The sequence below is a fragment of the Chaetodon trifascialis genome, chromosome 18 (genome assembly GCF_039877785.1).
Source record: "Chaetodon trifascialis isolate fChaTrf1 chromosome 18, fChaTrf1.hap1, whole genome shotgun sequence".
NCBI classification, from domain to species: domain Eukaryota; kingdom Metazoa; phylum Chordata; class Actinopteri; order Chaetodontiformes; family Chaetodontidae; genus Chaetodon; species Chaetodon trifascialis.
The window spans coordinates 24,437,280-24,452,822 of NC_092073.1; the positions used below are offsets into that span (position 1 = coordinate 24,437,280).

Sequence of the window (15,543 nt, forward strand, 5' to 3'; positions counted from 1 at the left end):
TGAGAGACATGTGATGTCTTTCACAACATTCTTTTTACTTAAAATCTACTTTTAAATGAGAATCAAGGTTTCATGGTGTGGACTGTGGACAGAAAAAGGCGAGAAGATACAACTGCATACTGTAAGTTTATCTCAGACTGCAGCTCTCCAAACATGCTGTTGATGGGATGTCACACCAGTTTTTTTTAATTCCTCTGGGCTTAAATTTACATCGTTTAAATTCTCGTTCCTTCATCTTTTTTTGTTAAACTCATCAGTGTAATTCTAGATTCTGCTTTATTATCTGCTAAAACACTAAATTAAAGAGACATCAGTCTGTACAACAGTTTGTTTAATGTGAGACTTCAGACAGAAGCATTTTCACATATTTTCCCCTCACAGATCTCTTCAGTCAAGAACTGTTTTAGTCCAGTCGAGTCCAGTTTAGGTTCATGTTGGAGGGAAGTCTGACCGATCAATAAATAACTCGAATGACAAACATTTGACAGGTTCAAAATACTTTCTGAATGCAGTGACATTAAAACATAGCTTTGGAGATGATCTAATATTTCATATTTCTAATGAACATCTGAGGATGGAGGCGTCTTAGTAAAATATATTCAAATATAAAACAGACAACATTAGAAATAAAGACCTGGTTCTTTCTGAGGTCATTGGTGGTTTAACATCAAAATAGCTGATTCCCAAGCTTCAAAGTTCATACTTGACTTTGGAAACAGTTCGGCGAAAAATTCCCCAAAAGCTCACTTAGTGTTGTTGGAGCTCTCAGCGACACCTCATGGCCGTCCTCAGAGGACGGAATTGCTCAGGTTCAACACACCTCACTCCTGTTGGCGTCCCAACAGGAAGTGACACACCTCGCTCACGCGATGTCTTGTCTGACTGCAGAGACCATCTCCACCTCAAATACACCCACCCATAACAAAATTAACACAAGGTCATCTGACAACAGACAAAACCATTAAATGACAACTGCAACTCCATTCACCGAGGAAGGCCATGAGACAAGGCTGAAGGCTCACGGAAACACCAAGCTGGGTCTCCTGTTTAGGATTTTATGTCTATCAGAATCCTGGATTTTGAGATCCTGGTTAGCCGTGTTCGGTCTTGTGTAAAATTTTCACTGTGTGTCCTGAAAGGCTCGCTGAAGGAAAACTGCAGCAGGGAGTTTCCTTCGGGATCATGATAGTACTCCATGAAATGTCTTCAGAAAGATTCTTGTGGACCAAAGGTTTAGTTCACTTTGAGTTTAGTCCTGATAATCCACATCCTCCCAACACCTGAACCACCCGGCCACAGTAGTTCAACACATCTTTCAGTAGTTATTGTACTGTTTGTTGTAGTCAAAGTATCTGTTTTGGTACTGGCCTTTGGTTTTCTCATAGTAGTAGCAGTAGTATCAGTCATCACAGTAACAGCAATGGAAGTAATACTGCGTCAGTTGTCGCCATAGTGGTACGTGATGTGGTACACATAGCAGTAGTCATGGTAACAGTAGTCATGATAACGGTGGTGAGGATAGTGCTGTGTCAGTAATCGTCGTAGCGGTACGTGTTGGGGTAGGTGTAGCGGTAGTCATAGCCATCAGCTCGTTCTGTTTTGGCCTGCAGAGGCTCAGGCTGAAACGACAGAGACTTGATGACTCCGCCTGACTCCTCCATGACCTTCACCTCGGTGGAGTATGAGGAGGAGGAGGTGTCATCCATTAGGGAGGAGCAGCTGGGGAGGCCTGGAGGTTTGGGGAGAGCACAGGGCTGGTAGGCTGGGAGGCCAGCAGGAGGTTTAGGACATGACTGGTAGGAAGGGAGTGCCGCGGGAGGCTTTGGACAGGGCTGATAGGAGACCTGAGGAGGAGGATCAATACTAATTATTCTGGAGTATTAATGTGACAGATATGATAGGTTCAGCCCCCTTCTGAAGTCTCCCAGCCAATAAGAAGACAGTAGGGCCTCCAGGTGTGAGGTGTCTATGTTTCTTTAGGGTCCGCACAGATATACCTGGTGACCCTAAAGGAAGTGACACTCCCACTCCTGAAGACATTACTCTTCTCATTGGCTCCCAATCCTTGGCCCTCAGATCTAAGGTCTGCAGTTGTACCCTCCTGATGAACTATACTGACCTTGGTTGTCGTGGTGATGATGGTTTGAAGGGCTGCGGGGGACCCCGGGGTGTTGCTGGGGTAACGGCAGGGGTACTCTGCGCTGTAGTAGTGGTGGTTGTCACCGTAGGGGGCAGAGTTCTTCAGTAGGTCCTTCCAGCCTGAAGGAGGCTTTGTCTGGGGGTCGAAGGAGGATGAGGAGGAAAGAGGAGCCGAAGATGAAGTGGAGGAAGAAGAGGAACCCAGGACTGGGGCCACCCTGCACACAAACCAGGATCTAGTTGAGACCTGTTTAGACTGTCAATATGTGGTTCAGATTACTGGAATCTAAAATCTGATATAGATCTGTTTACGCTACTAGGATCCGGTTGACCTGTTAAGGATCTGGTCTAAACCTTTGTAAAAGTCCATAACTGGTTCAGAATCTGGATTAGACATGTTTACATTGTCAGGATCTTGTGTGTGTATGAGGCTGACCTGGGGTCACAGAGGTCAGAGGCCATGGGATATGAAGGTGAGGTCAGGTATCCCTGGAACTCATAGCCGGGCCTGCCCATGTAAAGCCTGGGATTGGCTGGTTTCTGAAGTGATGCCGGTGCATCCCCTAGTGCATTATGGGGGTTATAGTAGGGCTCCGGGCTCTGGAAAGCTGGATAATGCTGTGGGAAATTCGGCTCAATAAAGGAGATCCTGTCTGATGGATCGACGCAGGAGAGGAGGGCGGGGCCCAGAGCCTGCAATAGATAAAACCAACAAGTAAACAAACAAACAATCAACAAATCCGTTAATAAACAGCTGCTGTTGTTTGTTATTGCCAACCTGTGTTTCGATGAGTCGTCTCTTGGGCGTGAACGGCGGTGAGCTGACTCGTCTCTTCACTGAACTTCTTCTGGCTTCAGTTTCAGATTTAGACTCAGGTCTAGGATGATCATGAACGCCTTTAGCCTGAAGGACCACAAAAACAGGAAATAGTTTAGTAAATAGACCTTCAGAATCTGTTTTAAACCTGTCCACACTTCTTTTTTAAATCAAAATCTAGTTGCTTTGGCATAGATCTGTTTACACTAGAAAATGTTTAGCCTGCTTAAAAAATCTGATTTCCTGTATCTGGTGTCTACTTGTGCACGCTGTCAGGTTCACTCAGTTAGCAGAGAAGGTCGTCTACTTGTGGATCCCAGTACTGTTGGCTGTTGAATCCAGTTGGTGATATGGAAAACCAGGGAAGATGGTTTTGCAGTTGCAGGACTGAGTAGGTGCAGATCTGATGGTTGAAGTTGATGGTAAAGTAGGGTGCTTTTCATTGGGTAAATTGGTCTCCTCGTCTCCTCCACTCGCGTCCTCTCCTCGTGTCTTAGCTCTGCCCAGCGAGGACATGAACGAGCGATGCAAGGAAGAGACGTGAGGACGGAGGAGACAAAACTCCGAAATGAAAAATCCTCGCTCCACAGCGTCAGTCCAAAGCGACGTCAATTACTGATGATGTTTAGCTGCTCCCGCCATGATTCATACATGTGCCACATACGACACGCCCCTTAAATAATAAAGACTTCGTAGGATACACCGGTGTATCCTCACTCTGATCTCCTTCAGAGGCCTCCTCTCTCCTCGTCTCCTCGTCTCCTTCAGGTGCATTTAAGCAATTGGAAGATCCTTCGTCATGGCGGAGGGGAAACGACTTCCGGGTCGACGAAGGAGAGAGGAGACGAGGAGGCACAATTCAGTGAAATGAAAAGCACCCACAGAGGTGTGGGGGTGAAGATATAGCTACTGAAGTGGAGGTTAACGCTCACAGAATGGAATCCTATACCAGTAACAGGAAGTCCCATGCTGCGTTTCACTGATGGCCTTTTATATGGAAGGTTCGCTGAGGAAATTCAGAGAAGCTTCTGCCCAATCAGCAGATGAGTTGAAGCTTAAGGGAGGTATCGAGGTCCCTGGGACTCCACATGGTTCAAGAACAGCTACCAGTTTACTTTGGGTCTACCTTGGATAGATGTTTTAGGCTCATTTTTAACCTCTGTGGGGTCATTATTGAGGTCATTGATAATACCTTGTTCGTTAGTGCTCCTGGCTGTGTGACAGCAGGTGTTGGAAGGTTGGAGTCACCTGAGGCCAGGTGTGAACTAGGGATGACAAGATTCACCGATTCATATCGGTGATCCGATACAAACGTTCGTACCATCGGATATAATTTATGTGTGAATTTATGGTGCATCTCTTCTAGCCTGTCTGCATCGGTAAATTCCATGGTTAAATAGATTATTTCATGTTCTAGTACTATTCCATGCCTATTTGTGTTTTCCGGGGCAACCTGAATGCACCATTGCTCCTCCTTCACTGACGCAGCGTTGTTCACAACACGGAGGCAAACAAGAACGACGTTAGCAGCAAGGAGATATTCGGTGCACCGAAAAAGACACACAAATCAAACGTGTGGAAATATTTTGGGTTTTTCACACGAGAGGGTAAACTGGACAAAACGCACTGCCGAGCAGCTATCAGTTACATCAGTAGCACAACGAACTATGCACATTTTTAATACTGTGCTTTCTGAAACTGTTAAACTGTGAAGTTTTATATGTTTTGTAAAATTGTAGAGACAGAGAACATAAGTCAGAGTAAGGATTGCTTATTATAAATAAAATGTAGTGCTCTGTCTATACATACTGAATTATGTCTTTTTTAAAAAATAGGATTTACTGGTTTGCTCAGTAAAAACAAACCAAAAATTACAGGCATCTCTCAAATTGATACAGAGAGTAAAGCAGAGTTGTGCTCTAAGAAATCTGATATGGGGACACTGTACCACAATTAACTGTATCAAACTGGATCACATCATATCAAACCCACTCTCTTTGTAAGCAAGTCATATCGTTATCAAATCATTTTTGAATCGCGTCGTATCGTGAACAGGAGCGAATCGCATCGTGTATGCATGTATCGTTAATGTATCGTATCGGTGGCTGCATATCGAGATGCGTATCGAATTGGCCTCAGTGGTAGAGATATACATCCCTAGTGTGAACAAGTCTTCTTGTCTTCTAAGTCTACTTCTTAAATCTCCTGTGAAGGGATGTAAGGACAGTTTTGTAGGTGGAGGATAATTAGTGTTGTAGACCTCCTCCTCAGTTAACAAGTGGTTTCTCTATTTTTAAATAGCCTCCTTGACTCCTTGTCAAACCATCTGTCCTCTCTGTCCACAGTATGTCTGCTGTTGTCCTCCAATGACTGTCCCTTATCTTTCAGGTGGAGGTGGACTTCTGGGTCCTGACCTGAAGAGCTGGTCCTCAGGTTGGTGTTGGGCCATGTGTTTGTTGAATGTAGTTTCTTGATAAATAGGTCTGTGTATCCTCACTGCTTTGGACTGCAGACACTAGACTGCTGTCCTTGTGTTTAGTCATTCAGGCGGACTGGCCTCTGTCCTGGTGTTTTGCTGGGGTTTAGTTGCAAGGGGTTAATATTTCTATTTAAATTTCTTTGTGCTTTCAGAAATGACCTTAAAACTGTTTAGACGTAAGCTTTCAGACTGTCGGGCCTTATGTTGCCTTTAGACCGTCCTGGACTTTGTTTAAACCTGTTCAGACTGTCAGGCTGATTTAAAATGAATTGAATTTTTGATGCTTGAAGTTTAAAGATCTGATTGAGAACTGTTTAGATCTTGTTCAAATCTAATTAGATGTCCAAGTACTAGTTTATTATTCAGGACACATCATGAATTTTGAGATTATTTTAGCTGCTGAATGTGCAGCATTACCCAGCTCTACCAAGTTAGCACATATAGCATGTTAGCCTGTCTGTGGGAATTGAAGAATCAGTAAAAGGTAAGGGTTGTGACCTGGAAGAAGATGGCCTTTCCATCAACCCTCCAGAAGTTGGTGACAGGGTAACCGCTGTGACCGCGACATGGCAGCAGCTCCAGTGTGGCGTTACAACTCGGACACAGCTTCTCTGAAACAAAGAGAGTCCGGTCAGTAATCTGGGGCACACATGGACCATTAACAGACTCTGGTTTGTCTTACTCTGCTGTTTCTGCCGGGCCTTGTCACAGATGGCTGGCCGGAGCTGCAGTCTGGAGCCGTCGGGCAGCGTGCAGCCTCGAGAACACACCACAACGCCGAGACATGACTTCTTCAGGATCTGACAGTTGTGGTTGTTGGTGTTTCTCATCGCCCAGCCGGATAGATGTCTCTGAGCGTTCTTGTCTTCAGCTAAAAACAAGAAGACAGGTAGCTAAAATCAATGCTGTCATGACAACAACGTGTCTTTGTGGTTTTGTTCTTGGAGTGAGGTACTTATTCCACGTACACACAGTTCGTGACATTATTAGAGCAACGTTTTTCTTCTTCTTCTCCTTCATGTTTGATTTAACAAGCAGAAACATTTCTCACCGCTGTAGATGAAGCGGACATAGCCGTCTGTCCACTCCTGGAACGGGTCAAACTGCTTGGTGTCCTGCAGACAGACAGAGGGACAGACAGACAACAGAAAGACAGAGAGGCAGACAGACAGACGCGTTAGTTGGTTCTGTCTTTTTCTTCGCTTCACTTTCATCACCTGATGTTCTGAATATTCCTTTGGCTGATCTGAGTTCAGTTTGAGGAGAACGTTGTTAAACCTGTTTCAGATCTGATTTGGCCATCAGTCGAGTCGGGACCCTCAGAGGGCCCCGACCCACAGGTTGAGCAACGCGACAAACACAACAAACTGTGTAAAGAAATGAAAACTGGACAAGAATCAGTTTTCATTGGTTTTGATGGATTCACAGTGTTTCTCAGCCTCTGGCTCGGGACCCGACAACAGGCCGGCTGGTTCGTACACTGGGTCGTCGGTCACATCAGCTCACTCACAACAGAATGAAATGTTTCTTTCCGAGCAGTGTTACAGTCAATCAATTCACTGATCGATTGATTACGTGCTGCAGGAATAAACTCTTTAAACACATCGGATCAAAATCTCCTCATGAAGCTTTGAAAGCACCTTCAAAGAGAGAAAAGGACGAATGAATCGTCATTAAACCATCTGCAGCTTCGCTTCCTTTACGCACGCAGACGTCTGTCAATCAGAGATATTGATCAGCGTGAGAGCTGATTCTGGATCAGCTGTTTGACCTCAGTTTGATGTTTTGGTTTCACTGAAAACAAAAATATAAAAACCGGTTTTTACTGTTTGAGCAACAACAGAGAAGAGTCGAGTCAGCTGCTTCACACACACGCAAGCACGCACCACACACACATGCACACACACATGCACACACACACACACACACACACACACACACACACACACACACACACACACACACACACACACACACACACACGCACACACACACACACACACACACACACATGAGCAAATGGAGGGCGGCCAGTGTGAGCGTGGACTGCCGTTCACATGTGACCTTTGACCTGCAACCATGTGATCCAGCCTGACGCGACGTCTCAGGCCTCGTCCTCAAGACAAGAACAGAACAGAACAGAACAGGACAGGACAGGACAGGACAGGACAGAACAGAACAGGACAGGACAGGACAGGACAGGACAGGACAGGACAGACCAGGACAGAACAGAACAGGACAGGACAGGACAGGACAGGACAGACCAGGACAGAACAGACCAGGACAGGACAGGACAGGACAGAACAGAACAGAACAGACCCGGACAGAACAGAACAGGACAGAACAGAACAGGACAGGACAGGACAGAACAGACCCGGACAGAACAGGACAGGACAGGACAGGACAGGACAGGACAGGACAGGACAGGACAGGACAGGACAGAACAGAACAGAACAGAACAGACCCGGACAGAACAGAACAGGACAGAACAGAACAGGACAGGACAGACCAGAACAGACCCGGACAGAACAGAACAGGACAGGACAGGACAGGACAGGACAGGACAGGACAGGACAGGACAGGACAGGACAGGACAGACCAGAACAGAACAGAACAGAACAGAACAGAACAGGACAGGACAGGACAGACCAGAACAGACCCGGACAGAACAGAACAGGACAGGACAGGACAGGACAGGACAGGACAGGACAGGACAGGACAGACCAGAACAGACCCGGACAGAACAGAACAGAACAGGACAGGACAGGACAGACCAGAACAGGACAGGACAGGACAGGACAGGACAGGACAGGACAGGACAGGACAGACCAGAACAGGACAGAACAGACCAGGACAGAACAGGACAGGACAGACCACAACAGACCCGGACAGAACAGAACAGGACAGGACAGGACAGGACAGGACAGGACAGGACAGGACAGGACAGACCAGAACAGGACAGGACAGGACAGGACAGGACAGGACAGGACAGGACAGACCAGAACAGGACAGGACAGGACAGGACAGGACAGGACAGGACAGGACAGGACAGGACAGACCTTTGGCTGATATCTCAGTAAAAAGCTTTTTAGAGAAATGATGGTTTTTAGTGAAGCGTTTTGATTTTCTTCTGCTCGCGTCTGAACTGTGTCCTTGTCCTTGTCTTTGTCTCTGTCCTTGTCTCTGTCTTGTCTTTTGACAGCATGAGTCTGTGTAGAGAAATCATCCTTCATTTCTCAGGTTCTGCTGGAGGACGTTGGACTCATGATGGAATTTTCTTGACATATATTTCTTATTTATTTATATATTGTTTTGCTGTCAGAGCAGGATTTCACAAACATGAAGAGTCCAGATTCAAAACACGCACAAACTAATTTAAGGAATTACAACTGAACAGTTCAGATGTGACATTTTCACATTTTCTGAAATATCTAAAAATTGTACAGAGTTTGGTGGAAGGCTGAAGTTTCTCAGGTGGAGTCTGCAAATTATTACTAAAACTGACTTCACATAAAACTAATCCAACATAAAATGACTGAAGAAAAACTGGAAGAGGAAAAAAATCATTTTATTCTAAATTTCAAATATTGTCTGTAAAATCTTTCTCTAACAGGAACAAAGCATGAGGACGCGCAGGCCGAGAATCAGGAACAAACTGCCGACGGTTTAAAAACCTTTAAAAGCAACATTGACATCAGACTTCTTCATTGAGCTGCTGAAGTGTGATTTCTTGTAAATTTGATTTCCCTTCATTGTTTTTCGAGTGGTGTTTTAAAACTTCTTCACTGATAAAAAATGTATTTAATTTCAGTTAACAGTTACAACGAGTCATTTGACAGATCAGACAGGAGAGGACAACAGGACTCAGAGCCAGACCGCAGATTTCTGGTCCAACTGGACAAAAGTGCTCCAGGTGATGATTACAGTGAACAGAGGGTTTGTTTGTTTATTTATTTATTTATTCATTCATTCATTCATTCATTCATTCATTTTAAAGAACGAAGGTGATTATTTTTATTGTCTCAACTCTTCTTTCAAGAGGAGAAATGACCAAACTCTGTTCAGTTTTTTGGATATTTACGAAAATTACAAATTGTTGCAGTTGATTGATTCATGAAATTTTCTGATTTCAGAAAACATATTATTTACTATTTACTGTTACTGCTATTATTACTATTGTTAATAAATGAGACATCGGGATTTCTGTGAACTCTCTTCCGTTTCCTCAAACCTGAAAACGGAAAACGGTTTTCCTTAAATTCAGCCCTGATTCCGCTTCTTCCTTCACATTTCGTTTGTCTCTGAATGTTTTCTGTCGCGTCGCTTCGTCGTGTTTCCAGCTGGAACCGAGCTCCGTTTAACTTTCGCTGGATTTAAGAGTGAGCTCCTCTCTGCGTCTCTTGACATCGGAATGATCGGACAGTGAAATGAACTCATTCATCTCATCTAGTTTTCCCGCCTCCAGCTAAGTGTGTGTATGGATCACTTATTGATCAGGTTGTCACCTGCGGCAGTTTGGGGTCGTTGATGTCCCACGTGAACTTCATCCCGACCGAACACACGCAGTCTGCCTCCTCGCGCTCCTCCGCTCGGGACATCCTCCTGGTCCTGGTCCTGATCCTGGTACTGGTGCTGGTCCTCGTCAGTCCTCCTGATGGCTCTGATCCGGATCCTTCAGGCTCAGGTGAAACAGAAGTGCCAGTGAAAACGGACGCAGAGCTGACCTCAGATCAGTTCTGACAAACACAAAGAGAAAGAAAGTTTTAATGTGAAACGCTTCAAACCGGAAGCAGATCACAGTTTTTGGTTCGTTTGTGAAGTTTTAGGAAGAAATTGAAACTTTAAAAAGCTCCTTCCGACAGCGCGAGCTGCTCCGGTGAGTCTCAGGTACGAAGTGAGTGAACAGGTGAGACAGGCACGAGCTCACAGCGCGGGGAGGCGGGGTGTGGGTGGGGGTGGGGGGTTGATTATTTATCATCAAGTACGACTATCGATGCGATTATTGATCAGTGTGACGCTGATCATTATTTCTTTCTGATCATGTAAACATCAGTGACGTCCTGGTGACGTCATGGCGGTTCCATTAATTAAAGATCATTAAAAAAACAGCTGATTTTTCTACTCAATGACGTTTATTACATTTATTATTATTAAATAAACAGTAAATACAAAATGATCATCCAGAGAGAGTGTGTGTGTGTGTGAGAGGGAGAGAGTGCGTGTGTGTGTGTGTGTGTGTGTGTGTGTGAGAGGGAGAGAGTGCGTGTGTGTGTGTGTGTGTGTGTGTGAGAGGGAGAGAGTGCGTGTGTGTGTGTGTGTGTGTGTGTGTGTGAGAGGGAGAGAGTGTGTGTGTGTGTGTGTGTGTGTGAGAGGGAGAGAGTGCGTGTGTGTGTGTGTGTGTGTGTGTGTGTGTGAGAGAGAGGGAGAGAGTGCGTGTGTGTGTGTGTGTGTGTGTGTGTGTGTGTGTGAGAGAGAGGGAGAGAGTGCGTGTGTGTGTGTGTGTGTGTGCGTGTGTGTGTGTGTGTGTGTGTGTGTGTGTGTGAGAGAGAGGGAGAGAGTGCGTGTGTGTGTGCGTGTGTGTGTGTGTGTGTGTGTGTGTGTGAGAGGGAGAGAGTGTGTGTGTGTGTGTGTGTGTGTGAGAGGGAGAGAGTGCGTGTGTGTGTGTGTGTGTGTGTGTGTGTGTGAGAGAGAGGGAGAGAGTGTGTGTGTGTGTGTGTGTGTGTGTGTGTGTGTGTGTGTGTGTGTGAGCTGAAATGACTCTTCATGTTTTTAATGTTTCATATTTTAAAACTTGCTGATTCAGGGAAACACACACACACACACACACACACACACACACACACACACACACACACACACACACACACACAGACACACACAGGTAAGCAGGTGTGTGTGTGTGTGTGTTGTGTAAACACTTCTGTGTTTCTCCTAAAACAAACAAATTCATTAGTCATCAATTAGAGGACGAGAGGAGGTCAGCTTCTACCTGAAGAACTGCTCACCTGTCTGTCCGCTCACCTGTCTGTCCGCTCACCTGTCTCTCTGCTCACCTGTCTGTCCGCTCACCTGTCTGTCCGCTCACCTGTCTGTCCGCTCACCTGTCTCTCTGCTCACCTGTCTGTCCGCTCACCTGTCTGTCCGCTCACCTGTCTGTCCGCTCACCTGTCTCTCTGCTCACCTGTCTGTCCGCTCACCTGTCTCTCTCCGCTCACCTGTCTGTCTGCTCACCTGTCTGTCCGCTCACCTGTCTCTCTGCTCACCTGTCTGTCCGCTCACCTGTCTGTCCGCTCACCTGTCTCTCTGCTCACCTGTCTGTCCGCTCACCTGTCTCTCTGCTCACCTGTCTGTCCGCTCACCTGTCTGTCCGCTCACCTGTCTGTCTGCTCACCTGTCTCTTATCTTATCTTATCTTATCTTATCTTATCTTATCTTATCTTATCTTATCTTATCTTATCTTATCTTATCTTAATTAACTGGATGTTCTACATTTGGGCTCAAAGAATAAACAGAAATATTATTTTCTGAGTCATTTTCAAAGTTAGAAAACTTCTTTATTTCTTCCTTAAAATCCAGATTTTTCAGTTCAAATTGACGGATCAACGTTTGATGGATCAATAATCAACAAGTTTTCAGGTGAGAATTAATGCAGGAATGAAATTAGTTATTAAATGTCATTAAAATGTAAATTTTAAATCCATCCATCCATTATCTATACCGCCTATCCCTTTCGGGGTTGCGGGGGGCTGGAGCCTATCCCAGCTACAATGGGCGAGAGGCGGGTACACCCTGAACCGGTCGCCAGCCGATTGCAGGGCCACATGTAAGGACAAACAACCATTCACACTCACACCTACGGACAATTTAGAGTCATCAATTAACCTAATGAGCATGTTTTTGGTCTGTGGGAGGAAGCCGGAGAGAAGCCACGCATGCACGGGAAGAACATGCAGACTTCACACAGAAAGGCCCCGCCTGACCCGGGGATCGAACCGGCAACCTTCTTGCTGTGAGGCACGCGCACTACCTGCTGCGCCACCGTGCAGCCAAATTTTAAATCAATAAATTCAATTCAGCTGAAAAAGTTTTAGGTTCTTCTTTCCTCTGAATTTTCTTTAAGATCCAAAACACTAAAAATCTTCATCATCGTCATCACTTTTTTCTCCTCACTGAAAAGATTTTTTATCTTCTTCCAAACTTCATGTTCATGTGTTGTCTGTTTCCATTAATTTGTCCAGCCCTGGTGGATTTGTTAGAACTGACTTTAGTTAAACTGAAGACTAAATTAGTTAATTTTTCTCATTAATGTCCGAACTGAAAAGACAGTGTGACGTTCTTCCTGTCGCGTGTTTACGAAGCTAAAATAAGACTTTTAGTGATTCAAAGCTTCATTCATTCATTCATTCATTCATTCATTCATTCATTCACGTCACTTCATTAAAGTCCGGCTGAAACGAAGCTCATATCCCTCCGCTGCTTCGGGACTATTTTCTCTCTGATCAGTTAATTAACTGCAGCTGTGCGCGCGGCTGTGCGCGCTCCCGACACGCTGAGAGAGGACACGCGATGGTATTGAACTGTCTGATTTATTGATGACTGATAAGAAATGATTGATTTACTGGTTTTACTTCAGCCTGAACTGATGGATTTCCTGTGTGATTGATTGTGAATCAGCTGTTCATTGAATGACACGTGCTGAAAGCTTATTGATCCGTTTGACTGAACTTCAGGCTGATCTGAGAACATGAAAACACGAAAACCAATCAGAAACGAGTCTGAGGTGAAGAATCGATCAGGATGTGTTTTTATTGTTTTCCTTTCAGCACTTTGAACTGTGCTCACAAACAAACTTTATTACTTTGATTTGTCCTCATGGTCTGTCGCACAGCGCGGCCTGCAGCGCCCCCTGCTGCCCGCGGCCGGAAGTGACGTTAGTCCATCAGCTGCTGCTCAGGCCTGAGGAGTTACAACAGGCAGAAATCAACCCATCAGTCCTCCTCTGTCCTCCTCTGTCCTCCCCTGTCCTCCTCTGTCCTCCTCTGTCCTCCTCCGACCTCCTCTGTCCTCCTCTGTCCTCCTCTGTCCTCCCCTGTCCTCCTCTGTCCTCCTCCGTCCTCCTCCGACCTCCTCTGTCCTCCTCTGTCCTCCCCTGTCCTCCTCCAACCTCCTCTGTCCTCCCCTGTCCTCCTCTGTCCTCCTCCGTCCTCCTCTGTCCTCCCCTGTCCTCCTCCGACCTCCTTTGTCCTCCTACGTCCTCCCCTGTCCTCCCCTGTCCTCCTCCGAACTCCTCTGTCCTCCTCCGACCTCCTCTGTCCTCCTCAGACCTCCTCAGACCTCCTCTGTCCTCCTCTGTCCTCCTCTGTCTGAATCTTTCTGCTGAGTTTAACTGTGACAGAGCTTCATTTAGTCACACGTCTTGAAACCATAAAAGGAAGGAAAGAAAGGAGGAGGCTGGGACAGACAGACAGGCAGACAGGCAGACAGGCAGACAGGCAGGCAGACAGACAGGCAGACAGGCAGACAGGCAGACAGGCAGGCAGACAGACAGGCAGACAGGCAGACAGACAGACAGGCAGACAGACAGGCAGGCAGACAGACAGACAGGCAGACAGACAGACAGACAGGCAGACAGACAGACAGACAGGCAGACAGACAGGCAGACAGACAGACAGACTCTTCATCTCACATTTTCAGTGAAACCAAACTGATTCTTAAATCGCTCTGAAATGAAGTTTGGTTCAGTGTGTGTGTGTGTGTGTGTGTGTGTGTGTGTGTGTGTGTGTGTGTGTGTGTGTGTGTGTGTGTGTGTGTGTGTGTGTGTGTCAGTTGGAGGTGGAGATTGAGGACTGTCTGGCTCGTGGAGACTCTTCTGGTCTGGTTTCCGTCCTGCACCATGAAGGACTGTCCAGCGTCACGCTCAGCAGACTGGACCAGCTGGTTACCAAGGTAACGGGTTGGCGTTTCTCTTGTTTGTTGGTGGTCTGAGTGGATCTGAGCCTGACTGATCCAGATCAGACCGTTGAGGAGTTTAAATCTTTGAATTCTATATAAAAATGTGATGTCTCGAGGTTTGGACACAGCGTCTGTCCCCCGTTCTTCTGTCTTTGTAATATTTTCTGCATTGTACGTGAACGCTGCAGAACGGTGAGAGGACACGTGTGGGACTGTGTCCCAGAGTGAAGGAGGTGGACATGTTTCAGACTCCTCCTCTGTGCTCCTTCTCTCGGCTGCTTCGTGACGTCGTCACCTGGACTGCTTCAGGTAGCAGGTGAGACGTGTGCGAAGGTCATTGGTGGAACGTCTGTTCCTCTTAATGAGTCTGAGAGCATCAGGTGTGGTGCAGAGGGAGTGTTGGCTTACAGTAAACAGCTCCATTCAACTACTGCAGGAATCCGTTTTATGACAAGAAACGCTCAACTGAAGAGAGACGACGTCCATCATCAAGACGTGAAGGTCAGTCTGTCCACAGAGGTTCACAAACTTTGAATGTATCTTCAAGATCAGTCAAAAACCATCAAAGCTTTGATGAAAGTGGCTCTGAGGACTGATCCAGGACAGAAGAGCAGGACGTCCCTCCGCTGCAGAGAAGTTCATCACAGTCTGCAGCTTCACAAATCAGCTCAGATTAAAGCTGCTCAGAGTCGAAGCGGCAGAAACATCTCAGCATCCACTGATGGAGGAGGTCTTCGTGACGCCTTCACGGTCCAACCGCTGCAGAGAAACCAAGACCGAGGGAGACCAGCAAGAAGAAGAGACCTGCTCCAACCAAGAACCACAAGGACTGGACATCAGACCAGAAGAGACCTGGACTCTGGTCTGATGAGTCCAGATCTGAGCTGTTTGGTTCCAGCCGTTGTTTCTTTGTGAGACTCAGAGAAGGTGAACTGATGGTGTCTGCAGGGGGTGGAGGTGTGACTCCAACAGATGAGCTGAGACCACAGGACCACGAGCGAGACGTGTCCTTCTGAAAGACACTTCCTTCAGTGTGTGTGTGTGTGTGTGTGTGTGTGTGTGTGTGTGTGTGTGTGTGTGTGTGTGTGTGTGTGTTTCAGGATCTGCATGGCCGAGCTTTCAGCAGAGTTCTGGTTGCGTTGAAGTCTTTAGAGAT

At 46.3% G+C, this 15,543-nt stretch overlaps 1 protein-coding gene across 1 annotated transcript; it reads right to left on the reverse strand.

The window, feature by feature from the left end:
• Window positions 1-1,114: 1,114 nt before the first annotated feature.
• gcm2 (glial cells missing transcription factor 2) lies at window positions 1,115-10,125 on the reverse strand. The gene is made up of 8 exons (XM_070986216.1): window positions 9,941-10,125; window positions 6,487-6,550; window positions 6,118-6,306; window positions 5,934-6,046; window positions 2,918-3,043; window positions 2,576-2,832; window positions 2,120-2,357; window positions 1,115-1,844 (listed from the first exon to the last, which is right to left on the reverse strand). Exons 1-8 carry the CDS (start codon window positions 10,031-10,033, stop codon window positions 1,530-1,532), a joined length of 1,395 nt encoding a protein of 464 aa, XP_070842317.1. The 5' UTR covers window positions 10,034-10,125; the 3' UTR covers window positions 1,115-1,529.
• Between the last annotated feature and the right edge of the window lie 5,418 nt (window positions 10,126-15,543).

What these genes read in the sequence shown, in the direction of transcription:
- gcm2 (XM_070986216.1), bottom strand. Translation starts at nt 10,033, where the DNA reads ATGTCCCGAGCGGAGGAGCGCGAGGAGGCAGACTGCGTGTGTTCGGTC. An exon ending in TGTCCGCTTCATCTACAGCG is followed by an intron (nt 6,307 to 6,486) that starts GTGAGAAATGTT and finishes TCTTGTTTTTAG; the next exon opens with CTGAAGACAAGAACGCTCAG. An exon ending in TCATCACCACGACAACCAAG is followed by an intron (nt 1,845 to 2,119) that starts GTCAGTATAGTT and finishes CCTCCTCCTCAG; the next exon opens with GTCTCCTATCAGCCCTGTCC.